Source organism: Centropristis striata, chromosome 23 (assembly GCF_030273125.1).
Source record: "Centropristis striata isolate RG_2023a ecotype Rhode Island chromosome 23, C.striata_1.0, whole genome shotgun sequence".
Lineage (NCBI taxonomy): Eukaryota > Metazoa > Chordata > Actinopteri > Perciformes > Serranidae > Centropristis > Centropristis striata.
In genome coordinates, this window is record NC_081539.1 from 13,721,811 (window position 1) to 13,744,918 (window position 23,108).

At 37.6% G+C, this 23,108-nt stretch overlaps 2 protein-coding genes and 1 long non-coding RNA gene across 4 annotated transcripts in view; 2 read left to right on the forward strand and 1 right to left on the reverse strand.

Annotated features, from left to right (window-relative positions):
- LOC131962143 (uncharacterized) overlaps positions 1-7,741 on the forward strand; it is a 33,118-nt gene extending 25,377 nt beyond the window's left edge. The window contains exons 2-3 of the long non-coding RNA XR_009389912.1: positions 1,879-2,309; positions 7,332-7,741. This is a non-coding gene — a long non-coding RNA (uncharacterized LOC131962143). The remainder of the gene's footprint in view (positions 1-1,878; positions 2,310-7,331) is intronic.
- On the reverse strand, positions 6,578-10,122 carry adcyap1a (adenylate cyclase activating polypeptide 1a). 2 transcript variants are annotated; one of them, XM_059327106.1, is made up of 5 exons: positions 9,836-10,122; positions 9,605-9,709; positions 8,938-9,066; positions 8,220-8,324; positions 6,578-7,455 (listed from the first exon to the last, which is right to left on the reverse strand). In XM_059327106.1, the coding sequence occupies exons 2-5, from the start codon at positions 9,700-9,702 to the stop codon at positions 7,272-7,274; spliced, it is 516 nt and encodes a 171-aa protein (XP_059183089.1). In that variant the 5' UTR covers positions 9,703-9,709; positions 9,836-10,122; the 3' UTR covers positions 6,578-7,271. The 2 variants fall into 2 exon arrangements, with proteins under 2 accessions (XP_059183089.1, XP_059183090.1); XM_059327107.1 differs by lacking the exon at positions 8,220-8,324.
- A 7,906-nt stretch (positions 10,123-18,028) lies between these two features.
- The window catches only part of LOC131961970 (tyrosine-protein kinase yes-like), a 32,104-nt gene continuing 27,024 nt past the window's right edge, over positions 18,029-23,108 (forward strand). Inside the window, exons 1-2 of the mRNA XM_059326908.1 lie at positions 18,029-18,338; positions 18,414-18,651. The gene's annotated coding sequence lies outside the window, so the exon portion shown is untranslated. The remainder of the gene's footprint in view (positions 18,339-18,413; positions 18,652-23,108) is intronic.

Here is a 23,108-nt window from a genome sequence, read left to right on the forward strand (position 1 = left end):
ATTCTCTACAAGGCAGCCTAACCTCACTCAGAAACTCCAGTAATGCTAACAGAGTGATCGCATTGTTGCGGTTGTTATGAAATCTCAGTTGTCTGGCAGTGTTCCATTCATTTGTCCCTACGGCGATCGAACTGTCCTCTATTTTGAAGTAGCAGCTGACATAATGGGCCACCGCTATTTAATGAATGTAGCGAAAACCATGTATTTGGGTAATTTTCCCCATGAAAGGAGTCAGAATAAAAAAGTTGGTATAATTAATATTGGTATAAAATAATGTTGACTCATAGCTTTCAAACAAAAATCATACCATAATTGGTCATATAAAACAAGTCCCAAAACCTCACACTAAATACCAGATCGTGTTTTAAACACATTCCTTAATTCCTTCAAAGGTAGACGACAACAGGCCCAAAGTCAGAATCTGACGACTCACGTAACAACTGAATATTTTTGCTAGATGTCTGAAAATTCACCAGTGTGAATACAGCAGTAGCGTTCTATAATGGCTGAACTTTTGCACCATGCTGCAGTCAGTCAAGCAGGGCCCAGGGGGCGGCACTGATGAAAGGGTTTCATGTGGATTCCCCCTCCAGAAAGCTGTCACTCACACGGCCCCCAGAGGAGCAGGGGGATCCTGGGTTGAAGCTCGGAGTTTGTGCTGTGGAGTAGGAGTTAAATGTGTAGAGAGAGAGACAGTCTGAGTATTTCAGGCAGCAGTTTGCCGACAGCAAAGTTGTATTCGACTGAAATAGACACATTGCCAAACGATGGCATCACATATAATCAAATATATTGCTTGTGTCTCATATCTTCATTTATGTTAAGGGGAGCTTGGGAAGTACAAAGATTGGATTTTGCCTACAGTGCTCTTAAATTTTAAAAGTGCAAGATTTCTGTTGAAACATATATATTGTTTGGGATGTTTAGCAGCATGGATCAGTTAGTCAGTCCTCCAACGGACTAAAATATTTTTAAAAGAACTATCAGATAAATTGCTAAGAAATTTAGTAAACACATTCATGGTCCCCAGAGGATGAATCCTGCTGCCTTTGGCGATCCCCTGACTTTTATCTTGCACAACCAGAAGGACAAAGTTTTCACTTCTATCTGATGGATTTGTACAAAATTTGATATTTCCAACTATATTTCCCAGATTATGAATCCTAGAGATTTGGGTAACAACAAAAACTTTAATCAGTTTAAAATTTCACTTTGTCCAATACCTGCAAAATGATGTAACTCCATCAACTAGTTTAGAGCAAATAAAGAAAGCTGCATAGACGTACTTTGGTCAGAAGATGGCAGTGTAATATATTGCTGTAGGCTAATCCATCAGTAAAGTAGAGGATACTCGAGAGAGAAAAAATAGAAGTTGTTATGACAACTCTGGCCACCCACAAGAGAAGATGCCAACAAGGGACACAGCTTCTTAGCCAACTTGATTACCAACAAAGGTTTTTTGCTTAGTTTTGCAATTTATCCAGGTTATTGTGTGGCAAGTAGATAAAAAAAACTTTTTATACAGAAACATTTCAAACTGTGTCAAATTTTACCGGAGAATAGGAAGGTTAAAACACTGCATACTATGACATCTTCAGGCCTCAAAATCTTTCACACTTTGGAGTCTCAGTCATCAAAAGCTTCCTTTGCCTTTTTGTTGATTAACCTTTAATGACTCAAATGTGCAATCCACATTTCCTGTACACTTGTAGAATACTTTTTACTTTTAGCACGTTTTTTTGTCTGCCACAAATGCATCCTGCCTCTTGCTGAGCTGTGTGATTAATTTGTGAAAGCATTAGTTGCAGTGTGTGTTCCCATTTGTGTCTTTCTTTATGATTCACCGCACATTACTCAACCTGTGTTTTCCTCCCTCAGAGCTGAGATCCATCAGCCCCGCCAGTAAAACACAACATAGCTGAGACCCGAGTCATTTGAGTGAAATATACCCTGCGTGATCTTTGGGTGCCCGGGAAGGCCACCGCAACCCCGCCCACTCCCGACGCATCCTCCTGGGACTGGTTGCCTGGCAACAGCGGCTGATTGGGTTAGCCGGGTTAAGAAAGGGTCTGGCACGGGCCGAAGGAATCGGATCACTCCCATTGATCATCTTCTCTCTCCACTCCTCTGAGAGCCGAGGCCACGGCCACAAAATCAAAGCCCTGCCATCGTGTCTGAGAGCGGGTTATTACGCACACGGGGGAGCGGGGAGAGACACGGCAGGCTTTGTGTGGCGGCTCAGTCTGACATCCCACACCGCACATCACAGTGTGATGCTGCGACTACTCACAGTCACAAGCGATGTGATTGTAAGTGAAGCCCTTTCAAGAGATTTCAGAGTGGGGGGTGTGCAGACAAGCCTTCAATGCTCCGTGGTGACCTATCATCAGATACGGGGATCGATTTAAGGTCATTAGCTGTACTTTGGATAGACACACCAGTGTACTGTACAGGGTGGAGGACTATCGGGTGGGCGGTGGTATTCCAAATGCCACCTGCTGCACCCACAGTGTGGGAGTCACCCGGGGACTCAACAGGAGGGAGACACACTAAACTGATGGGTTACATCACATTTTACCGTTATATCATAGTGATTATATCAGCATTCCACTTTTTATTGCAAACTGGCATTGTATATTTAACATCCTGTTTCTGCCAATAGATGAAAATCCAAATGAGCTTCAATGTGGGTCCTAAAGCTAATGCTAGCACAAAAAGAAGACATTATTTATTTTATTTTTGTTATTATTAAGTTGATTCAAAGTCCATATAATCAACATGCACGGTCTTACAGGATTCATAATATATACTTTGTCTCTCTAATAGAAATAGATACCAAAAAGGTGAAAAAGACTTAGCTAACTTAGCATTATGTCAGTCCTGCTCCAACTAAGGATATGTTTGATAGCTTTCTTTAAAAAGGACTCTCCATGGCTAAAAAAAATTAAGACAACATGAAAATACCAATATTTGCATTTCTTTGAATGGCCACTCGAGGCTGGCTCCAAAAGTGAGTCAATCCCCATAGACCATAGTTAGCTGGTGTATCTAGCTATAAAATATTAGTAAGCAAGCATAGCCAGTCGTAATCTGATGCCTGCTTGTTCTCTTTTTGTCTTTGTTTTTGTTTTTTAACTTGTTTTGCCATTATCGGCCTCTCATTAGATGTTCTCCTGCACCACAGGGATTGTAATGGGAAACCATTTGAAGCCTTTAGTCTCCTCTCTCCACCTGCTTGCTATGAACCAGCCAGACCTGGTAAAGACCCGCCCACTGGTGAGGTGCAGTAATACAAGAATGGCAGCCTTGAAAATAGAGAATAGAGATGATGTATTATAGTTTATGGGGATTTTCTTGTGTCATTATGCTTTAAATAACTGCTACTTACTGTTATTTTTATCATCATATCATGCTTTGAATATTTTCTTTTGATTAACCAATGAATTGGTCTGTAAAATGTCTGAAAATCGTAAATATATATATATATATATATATATATATATCATTTAAGGCATAATGACACAAGAAATTATTATTATATATAAAATACATTTTAAAAAGCCCTTCACAGTTTTCCAGAGCTCAAGTTAGCAAATCACAAATTTTCCACAAATTATCCATTATCCCCTAAAATAATAATAAGCACAAAAGTGCTGCTGTAGACCAGCGTGCAAATAATTTAAGCCTATCCATATTTCTTCAACCTTTACATAACCAAGAAAGCAAATCAGTAATGATGATTTATAACTTTATCTCTTAATGCTATCACTGACATTAATACTTTCTATGATCTATTTTTTCTGGTTTGGTTTTCGTATTTGTTATCATGTAATTATCTTGTTTTCTCTGTTAAATGTTTTGTCTAATTGTGCTTATCTTGTATTATAGTTGTTGAAGACGAGATGGTTCATCTCAAAGTGTTATTCCTTATCATTTCCAACTTGAAAAAAATTCCCAGAGCATAAACCTGCATTCAGTCTACTTTGTGATGTGAGTGGAGCTTCTCCCATAGCAGCTGTACCACCACATTATTAATGTAAGACTGCACATAAAAAGGTAGATTTCTATCCTCATACGGAGGATACGTTCCCTCGTTTCTGTGCATGTTTGAGCTCTTTTGCTTCACATTGTTGTTTCTGGCAACAAAGTGAGTGTGCCAGTGTTGAGAGCGGCCAACTGTTCCACCAGTACTGCAAGCCTTTGGTGGCGACTGCTGAAGTCCTGGAGAGGTGTAAAGTGCAGCGAGGCAGAGTGTGGAGCGAGCTGGGTGATCCCTCCCACGTCTCTTTACTCATGCTGTCCCGAGGGGAGGCAGACACCCGGCCAACTGGTGTCACTGTTCCTCCGCCAAAAGCCACTGAGTCACCATGAAAATGGGGCCGAGATTTGGATCTTTTAGTCTCCTTCTCACCAGTTTACCCTTTGTTTCTCATTTATTTTGCAACATATTATTGACCATTTCACAGAGTTGCATATAACACCACACTTATGAGAGATTCTCACTTCTTATTTTTGTTATTTCGGCATGAATTTAATAGCTTTTGCTTCCCAGTGTGTGCATGTGTGTGTGCTTGTGTGTGGTCTTTTTGATGTCTCATACTGCTAATTGTTTCCCTCTGTGATGTCCACAAGCTGATTTTTCTCTTACTTTCTTTCCTTATGTAACATCCTGTTAAACCTGTCGAGAGAGGGCCCGTCTCTTTGGTCTTTATTACTCATTTTCATCATCTTAAATGTGTCTTAACTTAAAGACTTATGGTGATATCGGCTTCAAAGATTAGACGAAATTTTTTTGTTGTTTACAAAAATTTATTCATACAAATCTTACAACACTTTTTTTTTAAACATTTATTGACCCTTGCAGATCGCCATTTGAAGTAGTAATCTAATATTCAGTTTCTACACAGTAAATATATATCTTTAAAGATTATTTCATTTTAAGTAAGGCTATTGGCGCTTTCATTATCATACATATAATGTTTCATGGAGAGCTTGAGCTGATCCGTCCCTCTATTTTCACAAAGATTCTGCGTCTAGTGCTCTAAAAAACAAAAAAAGTGCAAAAGAAAGCAGTGCAAGCGAATACGCTTGATGTCTAAAGCTGGATGCTTCTAGAGATCCTATCTGTGCAACACAAAGACAACAACAAAAGGGTGAAATGTAAGCTGATGATGTGCAGCATTGTAGGGCCACTAAATAGCCATCTGTGATTCATGGCGATTTTTAAAGTCGATGCAAGGCACCACAGCCGCAAACTGCTTCCTGCGTCACAAAGCCTAGAGGAGAATGCAAAATTAAAGAAAGATTGATACAGTAAACACAGATTGAATAACTTTTTTTTTTTTTTTTTTTTTTACCCTGCTCGCTTGCCTTTTTCTGCAAAATATGTATTCCTCTCTCACAAACATGACAGGAAGTGTGCAGACGGGGGGATGTGAGATGTTTAAAGTCAGTTTTTAGTCTCATCTTGTAGATTTTTTTACAAACTTTGAACTCCTCAAAATCAGCATCTTGCTTCCTTTATTTTGCTTTCTCTAACTGCTTTTTCTTCCTCTCATCCTTCCTCTTCTTTAAATCTAATTATGTCAATTATGGCAGCCTTTGTGCCACTTCAAATGTCTAATCTCAGCTTCTTTTTCACACTTGCTTACAAACTCAGTTAGTTGTAACAGAGCCTAAAAGATAAAGCATGACATTAGACTGAGATTCTTGCCAGCAGTAAAGTACATTCAGATAATTCTTCAAAACAACATACAGTTTGTGTAGAAATGTGAGAAAAGAACACAAAACAACATCCAGAAATGACAGGTATGTATGTTTGCAGTAGTCAGAAAGCAAGCAAAACCATCTAGTTGGAGTCGTCTGCACAGATGCGGTGGCTAGTGCAATTACTTTAATCATGCAATCTACTGTTGATTTCTTTTTTCTTTTTTTTTCTTTTTTACATTGGTTCACATGACAGAAAAGGGAAGCACAATAGACCCAGAAGGTTCAAACACAAAAGTTCAAACTGCCTCGTATGTCTCTCACAAAGAACAAATCGATGGATAAGTCACCATGTAACAAGTATCATTTCTTCTTTCTTTTTTTATGCTTTTTCCTTTTTTTTAAATGTGCCTGATGGGGCTTTAGTGATACTTATTATATGGGCAGAGAGACATGAGAAAACCCTCAGCAGAAACCAGTTGATAGAAACAAAAGATTTACATGAGTCAAAGGTGTAAGCTCACTCTGTAAACACTGCGGAAGAAAAGGACAAGAAAAACCTCAAAAGTACTCTGGTCCTCATCTCAGATTTGGTTATTTTTTATCCCATTTTGATTTAAAAAATGGCATTTTTCAAGTTTTCTTTTAAAGCCAACAGGGCTCTCATCTGGTCTAACCCAGATCTACTAAAATAATCCCTCTTGCATCCATACAGAGGATAAATCTGTTGCTTTTGTATCAATCAGCAGTGATATGTATGACATATCGTCTAAGCAAAAGTCTCTCCACATTGTGGGATCAGGTGGGATTTAAAGGTAGAAATCTGTGAGACTCTAAGAGAGACAGGAGCACAAATGAGGCGGAAGAAGAGTTGAGTGTTTGAGGGTTAAAGGTGAGAAGAAAAGAGGGGGGACATGAGGCGCCCCTGCGAGGATTACGGCCTCAGGAAAGAGCCTGAAACTCACCGGGAATTCGGGAGAGAACTGTTTCAGCCAGTCTCCCAAAATAGCCTCAAACTCATCCCCGTCCGGGAGGGCATCAAAGTCTATGTCTTGTAGGATATGGTGAAAACCTATGTCTTCAAGGCTGTTGTGAATAAAGACAACTAAACTCTTAATGTCACTTTACAAAAAGCAGCATTCAATACATTTGATTGTCTTTTAAACTATTTATTTTCCTCACAATCATATCTCTTCACTAAAACGTTTAAAAGACAGGGCTGTTTGGAGCATGTCAACAATTCTCTCCCCTCAATAAATACTAAAAAAAATAAATCAATGAATACATAAATAGAGGCTATTATTCTTTTCTTTTTTTAGAATGAACAAAAAATTGGTCCACAAAGTAGATATGTGTGTCCTCAAGTGCTTTAAGTACAAAATAAAAAACAATATTATTATCAAAATATTCATTTTAATGGCTTACTTCATACATAAATACATGTTTAAGAACACAAAAGCGATCCACTGATTGTTCAGATCTCAAAATGACTTCATGTGGGGCTGCACACACTTAAGTTTTTTGTTTTTTTCTTTCAGGAGGGGGAGGAGTAGGGGGGGAGGATGCTACAAATATGCCAGTCGGCGTCCTTTGTTTCTAATTCTCTGTCTATACCTTTTCCCCAGGACTGCTGCCAGGTATTTCTTGACTGCCATTTGCTTCCGGTAGCGGCTGTAGCTGTCTGTGAAGATCCCGTCTGAGTGTCGCTTGGACAGTGGCTCCGAGCTGTCGTCCAGCGTTTTCCCCCCGCTGTGAGGGAGAGGAGAGGTTCTTCACTATCATCACAGTGATGCATTTATATTCACATGACCCCCTCTTGTATGTGCAGCATACAGTGATGCTGAGGTAGAGAGCCTGTAAATTATCCTTGTGTCATCATCTTAGAGGGGGATTTTTTTTTGTTGCTGCCTGCAAAGATCACCTGATTTTAGAGCCTTTTAGGGAAGATGAGCAGATTTAGTTTGTTTAAGGACAAAGTATTGAGCCTGCACTTGCATTGTTAAAGATTTTGCATAAATAATAATTGCAAAAATTATGCTACAAATGCTTTAATTTAGGAGCTATATTAATAGACTCTCTTTGTTTAACTTTTAGCCCATCCCAGGACAATCTGGCATGTATTTTCGACCTGCAATAAGATGTGATAGGCCTGCTCATAAGGCTTGAATAATTGCTCCCCTCCTCCCTCCTCCCTCTCCCACCAGGAACCACAGGGACTCCATCCTATAAATTATTCATCTGGAAATAAATTTAAACCTGAGCGGGTTAATTCTTCCCTCTGCGCCTTATAACGACGCAGCAACGCCACTTCCCAAATCAATCGAACACCCGTTTGTGCTCTCACAGCATTAATAAGGAGGATTTAGCTGCATGCTGGGAGGTAATGGGGACCACAGACATATATACGTATAACAGTGTGATTTATGAGCATTTAAAGGAGCAGTCCAAAGAAACCAAAACGCACATAGGACAGGAAACATTTGAAAAGAAGAGGTGACAGAAGATGTTCTTACCCTACACGTTTTGCCATCAGAGAATGCAGATATTTCCTGGCTGATAACTGACCCAGCGCTTTCCTGTAGGCTTTATTAAACATGCCGTCTGCATGCCTTTCCGTTCTGGGATGATAGATAGCCACACAGTAAAATCACCACACACCCAGCAACAGAGGCAACAATTTCAAGTAGCTGCACTGCAAAAAAATACTCATCTTAACAAGTTATGGTTTACTAATGGGCCTTATGCTCTATTTTAGCCAAAAAAAACAGGTTATTTTTAGATTTTTTTTTAACCTGTGCCAGTTTTGAGGTATAGGTTCTTTTCTTCTTCTTTTTTTGCTCAGAATATTTTTGCCTTGATTCAACATTTGTGCTCATACTGCTATTTTTAACAGAATAATTAACTTTTTTATTAGTTAAACTGGATTTAAATAGATTTTGCAGCTGATTTATTATTGTTTTTAAATCATTAAAGTTGCAGTTTTCAGGTTTTTCTCTTAAAGAAATCATGATTTTAGTCGACTAAGTTCCCCTGCATGCCTCATGTCTCGAAATGATAATCATTAAGTTGCTGACAACATCTCGACGATACGTTACATTGATTCACACATAAAAAACGTACAAGATACGAGGACAGAAATAGGACTACGGCAATGAGACGTTTAACATGGATGTCTCCAACGTTGAGACAAAAAAAAGTTTGGGTAAAAAAAAAATGGTGATAAATAGTCACCTTTTCTCTGGTGGGTAATACAAAGTGTAGACGTCGTCAGACGGAGGGCTTCTCACATCCATTTGGTCTCTGTCGTAATCCAGGGAGGGTAAGGAGTTCCCATCCTCATCGTAAACCTCACTGTCAAGTCTGGAAAGATTATATTTCACATATTAGCGACTGAGCAGTGACAGTACAGTGATTTTGTTAATAGTTAAACATGATTTATGAACGTGTCCAGAGACTTTTAATGTCTTAAATGTGAAAAAGAAGCATTATTATATAAAATTACCCCCCAGAAACACCACGGTTTATAATTACATTACATTTCTGTAATTGTTGTTGCTCTATTCTCATACAAAATGCTTTCTATTAATTATCTCATCACGTGAATTGATCGATTACTGGCTGCAGGACAAGTTGAGTCACTGTCCCTCACTGCCCCAGCAGTCTAAATCACATTACCGCCGCTCCCTGGTGAATGTTTCCCCGCAATTATCGCTGTGTGAGCAGCCCTATGGATCTGCTGTCAGATGATTACATCCAGTGATCCAATAGGCTCTTTTCGCCACAAACAGAACTAACTGGGAACCCTGCTGCTCAGTGCAACAATGTCCCCAACAACTTCTCCTTTTAAAGCCTTTTAAAAAAGCGAGAAATCAACAAAAGGACAAGTGAGAGTACGTACCTAACGCTGGGAAAGCTAAGCCCCACAGGTGAGCAGTAGACGCTGTAATGCATTATGATTCCATAGATGAGTAAGGCTAAAGTCGCTTTACTAGACATTGTCCTGCTGCAAAAGAAAAGAAAACATCAAGTGAGTGAACAGGTGTATACACGAGTCAAAGTTTTTGTGAGTTTCTAAAAGCAGAAAAAAGCACTTTTCTGCCTACTTTTACGCTGCGTAAAAGCCTCTTACCAGTAGCGAGACGCGATCTGCTGAAGAGCTCAACTGGGAGAGTGAGATAGGATCTCTATCTCAGTCTCTCTCTCTCTCGCTCGCTCTCTCTCCCTTTTCTCTCCTCTTCCTCTATTCCCTCAGTGAAGCGCCTCTTCGGTGTCCTTGTGCTTGTTCCGAGTGTGCAGCCCTCCTCGCAGCTCAGTTCTCGGGGGTTTCTACGTGTACTCGGTCATGGGCGGAATGAAGAGCGCCAAACATTAGTCTGCGGAGAACTTTCCTGCGTCCTGTGAACTTAACTCCCCTTGGTTTTTTATTCATGGATGCGAAAGGCATGCCTTTTTCACTTGTCACGTAGGTTAGGGAGGGGAGGGAGGGGTGGTGGGCGGCTGCGTCATCGCACTCCCCCCACCCCACCCCACCAACCGTCCCATTGGAGTACATCCTTCTCCCGCGTCAATGAAAGACCCCGAGTCAAGTCATAAAAAAAAGAAATGGATCCTGAATTCAAACATTATCATTAATTAAGCAGTGAATTAATGTCAACATTTTGACGTCACGCCAGTAGGATCACACGAGGGAGCTGTCCGGTGCTGAAATGTGCTGTGGAGCTGTCCGGTGCTGAAATATGACTGACAGCACAAAAACTTTCTCTCACTGAGGCATCAAAGGCACGTTTCTGAGGCAGGAGGCTTCATTTATCAGTATATTTTTAGGTATTTACCTCTCTAACTCTGTTAAAGTCAGAGGTCATAATCAGTTACACAACCACATACTTAAAGCAACCGCAAGGAGATTTTAACTGCTTATGAAACTGTCTAAATTTAAAACTGATGCCCTCTATGACTAACATTTGAAACAAAACCATCAGAGAGAAGATTGACTATATATCTATACAGTTATTCTAAAGGCCTGTCTGGTTCGATCCCCCGCAAAAACAGATGAAATGATTTATGCTATACAGACTGAAAGAAAAAGTAAAACTTTGGCAGTGAGTAGTATGTTAGCCAGATAAAATAAACAGAAGAGATGTTTTTTAAGTTTTTTTTTTTTTAAGTCGTGTGTTGTGAGTGAAGCTGAGGCAAAAAAAATTACTAAAGAAAAATTAAAAATGTAAAGGGACGAGTCACCCTTGACCGCTCATCAACAGTTGGAGAAAATTGCTGGATTAGAAAAGATTTAAAACTGATCTTGAATTGACCCTCTTCCTCCTTTACATATTTGTAACATCTATATTTTATTCACGAAATAAATGGGGAAGTGGTTTTACATCAATATATGAATTTACAGTAAATTTGTGGCTAAATTAAGTTTACTTTATTAATATTATTAATCTTGCATAGCCAAAAAAAGACTTCATGATGATACAGCTGTTTACAAAAGAAAAATAGTATTAAAAATAAGTTTTTTACCTTTTTTTTGTCCCTTGCATTAAAAACAAAGGTGATTTTCCTCATGGAACTACTTTTGTCCACAGAGGGCGCTAAAATCCATACAAAAATAAAGTTCCTTCCAGTTGCTTTAAGTATTATTTAAAGATTTTCAATACAGTAACTATTATTGAAACACAGTTTATGTAGTGCATTCAACTTTGGTAATGCAATATTTGTATTACACAATGAGTAAAGGTGTGGTATTACCACATTTATACATTTAACTATGTATTGTCCATTGTCTTGTGGGGCTGTCCAGTACTGATATATGATCTTTCTTCTACAAAAAAAGTTTCTCTATCAAAGGAATCAAAAATATGTTTATTTTCTCAGTAAATGTTTAATGTTCCCCATGCTTTCTCTTTGTTAAGGTCAGAGGTAGAAACAGAACTTAAGTATAAAGTAGAGTTTGGATCTGAGTCATCTGGTTGAAGGATATATGTTAATGGACTTTATGACTTTATGATTCTGATAACAAAAGCACTGTCTCTACCATCTCCAAAATAGCAACTTTGAGTTAAAAAAAACATTTTCCAGATAATCCAGTGGGCTCTTAGATTGTTTATTTAGCTTAAGAAGAAGGACAGATAAAGGAACCATTAATGTGACAACACAGTTTGTCTGATTAATTCAAAATCACCAAATTTGGAAATGCAACATTTTCATTGGACAGTGACAAAAAGCTGACGTATAAGCATATTTATATATTTAATATTAACTACTGTCTTGTGGAGCTGTCCAGTTTTTTTAAAATTATGATTGACAGGCTTTATTCTACAAACACTTTCTCTAACTGCAACATCAAAGACATTTTTTCTCTGAGACAGCTGACTGACTGGTTCATAAGTTTATTTTTTTATCTTTCACCTCTCCAATTCTGTCAAGCTCGCTAGGTACTCATCACCTGAGTCATCTCACCATTTCTTTACCCACTTGGCTTTAAATTTGCATACATTTAAGCGATGTATGACACATTTAATTCAAATAATGAAGGAATAACATCCAATCCACTGGTGGGAAAGTACTTAGATCCTTTACTGCAGTAAAAGTAACAATACAACAATTTAAACATACTTCATTACAAGTAAAAGTCCTGCATGGAAACCCCATTCAAACCCCCCAACACATTATAGATTGTTCATAATGCTAATTTTATACACAGTTCAGGTATAATTTTATACCCTATTTCTTTTTAAACTTTATTTTAATATTTTTTGGGGAAATAATTGATTATTTTGGACTTTTTAGGGTCTTGAATTGTTGTTGTAATGGAGCCATCTGAGAAGTCAACTTAATGAAACTGTTACCCCACAGACATCTGAAACATCACAAGCTAGAAACTGTTATAAATAAATTGTTTTATTATTAATCTAGAAAGTAGGTAATTAGTAACTACATCTGTCAAATAAATCTAGTGAAGTAAAAAAATAGAATTGAAGGATAAAGCATACAAATGAAATAAAACTGTACAATACTTGGTTTACTTGAAATATTTTTAACTTTGTGTTTTCTGCTCTACCTTTCCTCATTTGCAGGCCCAGATGACTGTCCGTGTTAGTCACTATTCATTAACAGTCAGCTGTGTCCACACAGGTATTAGGACCATGTGTTGAATCTTTAGTGGGTGAATCAGACCGGTCGATCCTCGTCTGGCTGACGTCACGGGATGGTTTGCTTTGTGCAATGAAACACTTTGAATTCTTCGGATGAAGAGTGATAAAATCTGGGGAAGTTTCTCCTGAAGCAGAGCACTTCCTTTACTCTGAGAGAGCACTGCACCCAAGTGGTGCTGAGGAAAAAGTGCACTGTAGTGTAACAAGGTTTTTAATGTCACATTAGGTCGACATCACCCTATGCTTACAGAATTAACTAACTGGGGTTCTTCTGCTGGTGCCAGGGAGCATTTGGAAAGATTATGGAGCAGCTCGACTAATTTGGAAACATTTCAAAGAATTTATCAGCTGCAACACCTGAACACTTCACGCTGCATTTGTGTAAGAGTGTATGACGACTCGTGAGCAAGCGACCACAGAAGTTCACACATATGTAACTTAAAATATCGAATAAACGTTAGCAATTGACAGCTAAAAGAAACGACTAATCAGCTCAAATGATTAGTTAAAAGTAATTGATGTAGTTAACAGAATGATTGAAATAGTTAACAGTTAAAGTAAGCAGCTGAAATGGTTCACACGGTTGAGATAGTAAGCTAACAGTAGGACTAATGGATAAACGGTTATAATATAGTTCACTTTAAGTATAAGCGGCTGAAATGTTTAGCTAAAATTACTGAATAAGCAGTTAAACACAGGTTAATGTTTTAAATAGACTAAATATTTAAAAGTAATGGGGGGAAAAGTTGTTAGCCTAAGTATTGTAGCCTAAAAGTAGCTGAAATAATAAACTAAATGTAAAGGATCATCTGTTGGTTAGCTACCAGTACTGGCTATAGTTAGCTAGAAGTAAACAGTTGAAATGGTTACCTTAGTTCAAATAATTATCTAAAAGTAGTAGGTAAACAGTTCAAATATATATTCAATGTAATGGATAAACAGTTCAAATAGGTTAAAAAAAAAGTTAGCTAGCTAACCTAATGGATAGACAGTTTAAAAAGTAAGCTAAAAGTAATGGAGAAATGGTTGAAATGGCTAAAAATAATGGAGAAATGGTGGAAATAGCTAAAATTAATGGAGAAATGGTTGAAATAGCTACAAGTAATGGATAAATGGTTGAAATAGCTGAAAGTAATGGGTAAACTGTTTAAACTGTTAGCTACAAGTACTGAATAAACTAGTCAACCTAACTTTTATCTTAGACTTTAGACATTTCAACTGTTTATCCATTACATTTAGCTAATGTTTCAACTGTTTTCGTTTACTTAAGCTAATAAGCCTATTTGAACAAACAGTTTAAATAGGCTAATTAGCTTAAAAAAAACATTTGTAACATACACTGGGAACTGATAACGCGGTATGGGAGGGCTGCCTGAGTTACCTCAAATCCAAAAGGTTGGGAACCATTGAACTCGATGAGTGAACTATAGGGCCGATATGGTTTTCAAATGGGTCAATAAAGCCTCAATAACATTTTTAATGTTTTATAATGGGAAATACTGTACACTGTGTGTGTCACGTTGCCTTTTAGACCCTTTAATGAGTTGGGTAGAAAAATAAGCAATGACTAACACACAACAGCCGATTAAAATCTGGATTGTCTTTTGTTGAATCATTTATTCCAGTAGAATGCTTGATGTTTACTCAGTTGGGTTTTGATCATTTTTTAATAATGTTTTTAATCAATATTTGAGCCGATGTTGCCAGGATATCACATCTTCATCATCTAATTACATGTGCGGAGCTGAGAGCATGATGCAGATAAGAATATTGATCCAGTAATTAGTTGGTGCTTGACTCACCACATCATATAAGTAGGATGCCTTCCTGTCAGAATCATAGTGGAATATTAATAAACTCGCTGCCCTGAGCGTTTTTAATCTCCTGCTGCACCACAGAAACAGCTTAATTATGTTATCATTTTTGTTGACAAGGTTATGTGCACATTCTAAAAACTATAAAGCTGCATTTTCTTTTTACTTTTAGTGCATGTAACAGCAACATTTAACAAAGTTTGCACTGTTGCATGCAGTTTGCATGCTTTGGCACATACTTCTACATTGAGCCTTAAACTATAGGGCTAAATTGATATTAAGTGAATACTATATTGACCTTTTATTATCTGTCTTTACTATCCAACACTACTATGACAGATGAGAAGAAAATATCATCAGGAATGGTAAAAACCTGTCTTACTGTACTTTTAAAAACTCACTTTTTTCATAGCACACACAATATAATTTTCCAAAAGCAGATATTTTCTAAAGCTACAAAAGCCATTTGAAATTTGCCTTTTAAATAATTATAACAATGAATTATGAAAAACCTGAAAAATTACATTTTGGACATTACAGGACCACAATATTTTTATTGCATATTTGCAGTATTAGGCTGCAATTAAAATAAAATAAAAAGCTCTGACTAAATTAAATGCATAACATTTTTACTTTTTGCCTATTATCTGCCTCTCAGCCCTTCTGGACAAACACTCAGCACCTGTCATTGTAGAAGCTAAGTGGTAAAATACTTGAATCATGAGACTCTAACCTCAATAAAACTCCTTTAACACGACATGTCAACACCGGCGGGCGCTATAAAAACCTAACAGTGCTGAAATTAGAATGAGTCATATGTTCTTTGGTGTGATAAAGATCGCACACAAACACTGTATGGCCTGACATGATGACTCACTGCTCTACTTCCAAGTAAAAGATATTAAACTGGGTAGATTTAAGACAGCTGCTGTTTGCAGACTCATCTAAACAAACAGGAGCATATACAGTACCAACATCACTGATGAGTTACTGTAAGGAGACACTTTTAAAACTTACAGTATATGGACTTTATCTTATATTTATCGGAAGGCAAGAGGTTTGACATAAAGTGTACAGTACCATTTCAAAATAATAAAATATACTATAAATTAGTGAAACACTGTACATGACCGCTATAAAACAGGTCTGGACCACTCGTAAAATTGTGTTTGTGGTGAAGAGAAAATTACAAGGATATAAGTGAATCGGCAAGCTCTCCTAAATTATTGTACAAATCACTTGAGAATGAAACTGTTTGTATGAGGCCCAGTGCCTCTTAAACTGCCTTGCTCTTAGACCCTTTAATAGGGCAAACTTTAACCTGTGTCCTGTACTATTTTATGTAATTTTCTTAGTATTAAAGAATATATGGAGGAAATAATGCAACGTAATGATGCTGTAAAAAGCATAAAAAATGACAAATGTAGAAGTGAGAAGACTTGTTAGTGCTGAATATTCAAAAAGTGTTTTTATAAATCATATAAAGATATCTCTCTCTGATGCTGCTTTTAATCAACCAATCAAATAAAAAGAAACACTTTAGTGCCACATAGTGGTCTTGCAATTATTGTGCTCTCTGGCCATCATTATAATATAAATATTGATATAGTGACTTATATTTTCAATGGTGTATGTATTGCATCCTGTGAAATTATGATGTGGCTGTCCTTTTTAAAAGCAATATACCACACTATATAATACTATATTATACTATTCTATACAGTAGCTTTAGCTTAAAACCTGCAAAGGGACAGTGGACTTCAGGTGGAGCCTCCCAAAGCTGTTCCCCATTTCTGGTGGTCCTGGGATCCACAATCTGTCAGGACCTAAAGTGGAACATTGAACATCATCAAAAAGTCCCAGTAGAGGATAGACTTCCAGTATCAGCTCAGGAGGTTTCAAGGAAACTTCACTGCAGTTTCTTCACACCCTGGACACAGCTTCCTCTGTCTTATCTCTGCAGGTAGCAGCTACAGACCATTGTACACAGAAACAAACTCGCAAGAACAGCTTATTTCCACAGGCTGTCACTGATGAATTTTACTGATGAACACAGATCATATAGTGTCAAAAAAACCTGTGACAGTAAATTTACTAATTGACTTATCTACAAATTATAAATTACATATTTACATTTCAAAACACACAGGTGAGTATCATTCTGTTCAGTACTCATTCCTGCATTTTTGCTCTATTTATTGACATAGAAACACTTTTATATCAACTTGTATGTTGTTCATATGCACATGATATTTATGTTTACTTACCTATCTTTGTTCAGCTTTGTTGTCTTTGTTTTTAGTTGTATATATGTTTCTGTATTGGTAGCAACCTGAAACTCAAATTCTTTGAATGTGTGCACAAATTTGCAGCAGTCCAAGAAGAATATATATTTTACTTTACTAAAAGTGTCAATAGGAATAATCGATTAAGATTAACTACTTTAATAATCCCACAATAGGGAAATTCAACCTCTGCATTTAACCCATTATTTTTTCACGGTTGTGATAATTGTGATGCAGAATGGACCCACTCAGATTGTTGTGTGTGTGTGTGTGTATATATATATATATATATATATATATATATATATATATATATATATATATATATATATATATATATATATATATATATAAACCATATATATATATATAAACCATATATATATATATATATATATGTATATATATATACATATATATATACATACATATATATATATATATATACATATATATACATACATATATATACATATATATATACATATATATATATATATATACATATATATATAAGAAACCAAATATATAAGAAACCAAATATATTTTTGGATTATTTGTATTGATGCATTTATGGAAACAGCATTTTAATTTGTAAAGATGGGGCTCATTCGAACTACTTAATATAGGCCTACTATTATTATTTTTTTAAGTAATTAGTTTAAATTGAACGTGTTTTTCATGTCAAATCTTGACCTGAAAAGTAACTAAAGCAACTAAAACTAAATAGTTTCTATTGTCATTGCACAGAAGTACAGCGAAATAATTTTTTAAAACACAGCTCTCGTTTTGGTGCAAACAGATAAAAAATAATTTAAACATAATAAAAATGTAAACCCTATTTTTAAAAAAGCACAAGAAGAAGAAAATAAAGGGGGGGGGGGCAGCAGCATGGGGGATATTCCACATGCTGTCAGCTAAATGTAATTAAGTAGAAGTATAAAGTTACATGGAATGGAAAAACTCAAGAAAAGTACAAGTACCTCAGAATTGTACAGTACTTGAGTAAATGTACTTAGTTACATTCCTACTTGCTCCGGGCTGCAGATGTGGAGCTGCAGTAGCGGCGGGCCGCCAGCAGGGGGCGTTAGAGACCTGTGTCTGTGGCTGAAAACGGTACAGACTGAGGACGCTTTGAGTCCTCCCTTTTTCCACATGAACCCGTCCTCCTCTCCGCCGGCCCGCTCTCCTCTCGTCTCTCACACTACCATCTCTTTTTATAATCTATTTTTCCTTTTCTTCAGCCGGTTCTCCTTTACGTGATCTCCTCCTCCCCGCTGTCCGCAGATCAGCTGTACCGGACGGATCTCTCCAGCTGTGCGTGGCTCTCCAGTCCCGCAGGCAGGGTCGGCCATGTTGTTGTGTGTGTGGGGGTTGATGTAAGTTTAGTAGTAGGAAGTAGAGGCTACAAAGAGCTGGGACACTTTGGGATCTGACTTTTTTTTTCCTTGCAGCTGGATTAATCCCCTTGTGATGACAATGACTGTGTCGCTCATCCTGTCACTCTGCAGCGCTGCTTTGATTTAACTTCAGCCTGAAATCTGACCACAGTCTCTCTGCTGGATGGATGAAGTGAGGATGAAGGCGGTTCGGTCCCGGTTGGAATAACTCGGATTTTTTTTGTCCCGGTGCTGACTCAAGAGGGGGAGAGAAAAAAAGCAGGAAACCGAAGAAGAAGAAGATTTTTACAAGGTAAAACCCCAAATTAAAGTGGTCTTTGTGAGCAGGATTAGGAAAGGATGGGCCGAAAGCAGCTGCTCGCCTGTCTGACCTGTCATCAACAAAGGAATCAAACTGTCCTATGATAATACACATATATACCTTTATGTAGCACGTACTGCCATTTACTGTGAAAACCCAAAGCCATGTATTCATCATTAAATCTTATTTAAATAGGTTAAAATACCAGCATGTGCTTAAAGTCCCACAGGAATATGAGTGCAACCATGTCGGATATATATCAGATAGGCTACATACTTTAAAGTAGGACAAGGTCACATATTTTACACTATACTAACATGTTAAATAGTTGGTTTATGTATTATATTTAATTTAATTCAGTAGCAAAACAAAAGTTTGTCCTCATAGTGGCCATTTCATTGGAGTGAGAGCATTTATTTAAACTTGACCTCCCTGTATAAAATGACCTGTTGTGACCTCTAGGATAATCACAGCCTCTTTAAACTTTACAACCAAAAACTAGAGACTTAAAGCATTCAGTGGAGGTATAGCTTCCATATGTATATTGACAGTAAGAGGCTTTTTCAGCAGTTTACAGAAAATGTCGGAAAATATACAGAAATCTGAAAATTTCAAAAGTCTTTGGAATCCAATCACAGCAGGATTTTTTGTGCTAAGTGTTCCTCAAGGTCTTGGTGTATTAATGTCAAAATTCTGAGGGATTTTTGAGCATTTTTATCAATACTGCACTAAAGAAAAATGGCAGGAATAGTGCAACTGAAGTAGGACAAGGTCACATATTTTACACTGTAATAACATGTTTAATAGTTGAGATGTGTGTGTGTGTATATATATATATATATATATATATATATACTGTAGTGAAGATTTTCCTCATTATTATTTTAATTTAAAGCCAGAAACAAGAGACAAAAGTGCCAACTCATCATTTAAAATGTTTAACCCAATGTTTGACTCATGCTGAGTCAGATTACTGCTAAATCAGTAGCAGGTTAAGGAGGAGGAGGAGGAAGAGGAGGAGGAGGAGGTGGTTCAGGCCCTTCTTGGTGATGCTCTGAATTCAAACTTCCTGACCGAACAGCTGAGTCACTTTTCTGTGTCTTCCCCAGTTTGTGCTGTTGCTTCATTCTTCTTCTTTGTCGTCTACTTTTACTTTTTCCCAGCTCCACTTAGAGGGCGGGGGCTGGGGAATTGTCCTCATTACCTGCACAGTGTGTGACACTCAAATTAAACCGACTGTCACGCACGAGGTGACTGGAGAACATGTCATGTGAAGGGTACTGCTCGGCACTGCTGGGACTGAATCATTGCTCGTATGAATCCATATAAGGGCCGGTGGACTTGGAGTGAAGGAAGTTAAAGGGGAATACCATCATTTCTGACAGTGTGATTTTAATTCCTGTTCATATCACTTTATGGAACCATTGCAAAGTTATACAGTTTATCTAAATTTAACATTATGATAAATAAGGATGCTCTGATTTTCCTGATTTCCTGGTACTGATTCTTTAAACTGGACTCAGGGTACTGAGTATTGATCTGTTTTAACTTTACCATACCACCCCTCCCTATAGACCCATTTTTGTCTTTCTAAAGGCGACAGTGGATTTTAGTTTGAGATGCCGCTCAGCACTATGTGGCGAGTTTGCTTGTCCTAAATATATAATTAACACGTTTTGTTTAGGCGCCTATTCAAATTTAGAAAATTTAGAGTGAAGTTTAGAACGTTACACTATGACCATATGAAGTCCATGTTCATGGTCGTAAGTTGTTGCAACAATTTTTGCATTGATATCCTTTGTTATGCACATTTGGTGCAAGATTTAACCTTTTTAAACTACTTGAGACGTGATAAAAATTGCCAAAATTCCTCCAAAATACTACATTAAGACACTAAAACCTTGAGGGTCAACACTGAAAAATCCGTGCTTTGATATTGTTTAGAAATTGTTGAAAAGAATTGCAGTTTTCAGCGATTGCATGAGGAGCACTTCTGGTCTGGAGATAAACCCTCTTAGTGGGTGTAAAGTTTCATGAGACTGTGATTATTCTACAGGTCACTACAGGTTATTGCATACAATGAGGTCATGTTTTGGGGGAAAAAATGCTCTAACTGCAATAAAATGCCCACTATGGGGTCTAACATCATCACACATGAACAAGATCAGGCTCACTGAATCCACAAGAGTCTGAACTTTCCAGTGATATCCAATTTATGCAATTCACAGACTGTATAGGGACCCCAGTGTGCAGAAATATTCAAGTAAAGTAGGTGAAAATAACACATTTTACTGCTTTACTGCTGTTTTTCTGCCCCAAACTGTCAAAGGTTAAGCTTTGAAAATGGCCATGTCAGTTTTTCCCTCACCGAAGTTCAGCCTGACTCTGGAGCTAGCATGGAAGTAATGGATTCCTGAGGTTGTTTAGTTTCATACAATGCCAAGATCTTCAGCCTCTGATAGACAGTGATGTCAGCTGAGGATGAAGGCTTCTTAGTGGATTCTAAGAGGTGAATCACACATTTAAAGTGATGTGATACTGTGTGAAGATCGTTTTTATGAAACAGGAGGCACGGGAGTGCTGAATGGATGTAACTGATAGCGGAAACACTGACCTTTATAATGACATTGACAAATAAACTATTATGTAATTGCAGATCCCTGAACCACTTAATGAGGTCAGAATCAAGCTGACACCAATCTGGTTACTATGCCGTTTAATCTGGGTGGAGCAGCTGATTTCATGGCACATTCCAATTTTCTGTCTTTCGGAAAGAGTGCAGCAAGTTCGTAGCTACTTTGAGCATTGCACCAGATCTGTAACACACTGGTTTCATTGGCAGGTTTGGATGTCTGGGTGGACATAATCTGCCCGAAAATACAACTAAATTATTTATGTTTCTTGTATTTTGTATTTTCCTACAATAATTGAGGCAATATTTGGAACAAAAACATAAGCAAAAGAAAGAAAGGAGCAGATTCTACTTGTGTCATCGTGTTAAAACTCTTTAAATCCTTAAAGGTGCTACAGAAGAAACCATTGATTCCGAATGGAAGCATATGACAACAACTTATAAGTTCTCTGTTTTTCAATATTTCCTCAGCATGTAAGAGCCCAAAATGTGAAACTTTGATTTGAATACATGATCAAACATTGTCTTTCCAGAAGCCAATATTAGAGCTGCAAAGATTAATCGATTAGTTGTCAAATTTTTTATTTAATTGAAAAATATTTTGATTCGATATTAGTCATTTTTGAAGACAAAAAAGGTCTAAATTGAATGATGATTTCAGCTTCTTAAATGTGGATATTTTCCTTCAGCCCCCGTCTGACAGTAAACTGAATATCTTTGGTCAAAACAAGAAATATGAGGTCGTCATCTCGGGCTTTGGGAAACATTTTTCAGTATTTTTTTGGTATATTATTGACCAAACAATTAGTCGATTAATGCAGAAAATAATCGTCAGATTCTTTGACAGGGGAAAAAAGATTAAGTTGTAGCCCTGGTTAATATGTGATAGTAGATTTGTATATATTTCTCCAGAGAAAACAGCCCAATCCAGGCCATCACGTGACGTTTACAGTCACTCAGTTAGATGTTGACAGTTCAAACACTCGGCCCTGTTGTGTACTGACAGAAGGACGATTGTAGACACACTCAGATTCCCAAAATAGCTCACACTTAGCCTCCATTCAGGTGCCATTGTTCAGGTATTCCCAGGAGACTTGTGGAAAATGTGTGATGTCTTTTCTCTGGCAGCACAGTTACTCACAATAAAAAGCTTTTCTATGGCAAACTGACTTATCAAGTAAAATATTAACTGAGATTTCTACGACAGCTATTTGCTCAGGACTGAAGTATTTATGGTAAAGAGAGCTGATGGTTTAGGCTGATATGTTTCAAAGTTAAACAGTGAAGCGCTCTGAAGTATCTCCATTCATTTACATTGTATTTAACATTTTCTTTTTTCCCCTCAAACGGTTGTAAGCCTCAGGATCAGTTTGCTTTGTGCGTTCCTGCAGCAGCTCTGCACCCAATACACTGTAGATCTAATTCTGAATCACTTATTGATGTTCCTGGAGACGCTCTGAGGCTTCAACATCACATGACATTTCTCCAGGCCCAGTTTTAACCCTTTGGCATCAGAGGAATGTGGTGGATGGTGGCAGGCAGCATCTGTTGCAGATCTGAAGGCCAGTAAAGCTCCAGAGACCCTCCCCGTCTGCAGCCGCAGCGTCAGCCGCTTACAGCTGTCTGACGGGATGCTGGGCAGGGTTTCACTCAGACTGACGGCTGACGGATGGAGGAGCTCCACCTTCATACCCCTTCAGCTCGGCTGCTTGACATCCGGCCAAATGTCAACTTCATCGCAGTCCGGATAATCTGAACCTCAGGGGAGTGGAGGCTGTTTAAACAAAGTGAGATAAAAAGGACCAGAACCTATTTT

Excerpts from the sequence above, each read along its gene's own strand:
- adcyap1a (XM_059327106.1), bottom strand. The coding sequence starts at position 9,702 with ATGTCTAGTAAAGCGACTTTAGCCTTACTCATCTATGGAATCATAATG. Across the intron at positions 9,067-9,604 it reads CTTAGCTTTCCCAGCGTTAG|ACTTGACAGTGAGGTTTACG; the intron begins GTACGTACTCTC and ends TAATCTTTCCAG. Across the intron at positions 8,325-8,937 it reads TATTACCCACCAGAGAAAAG|AACGGAAAGGCATGCAGACG; the intron begins GTGACTATTTAT and ends CTATCATCCCAG.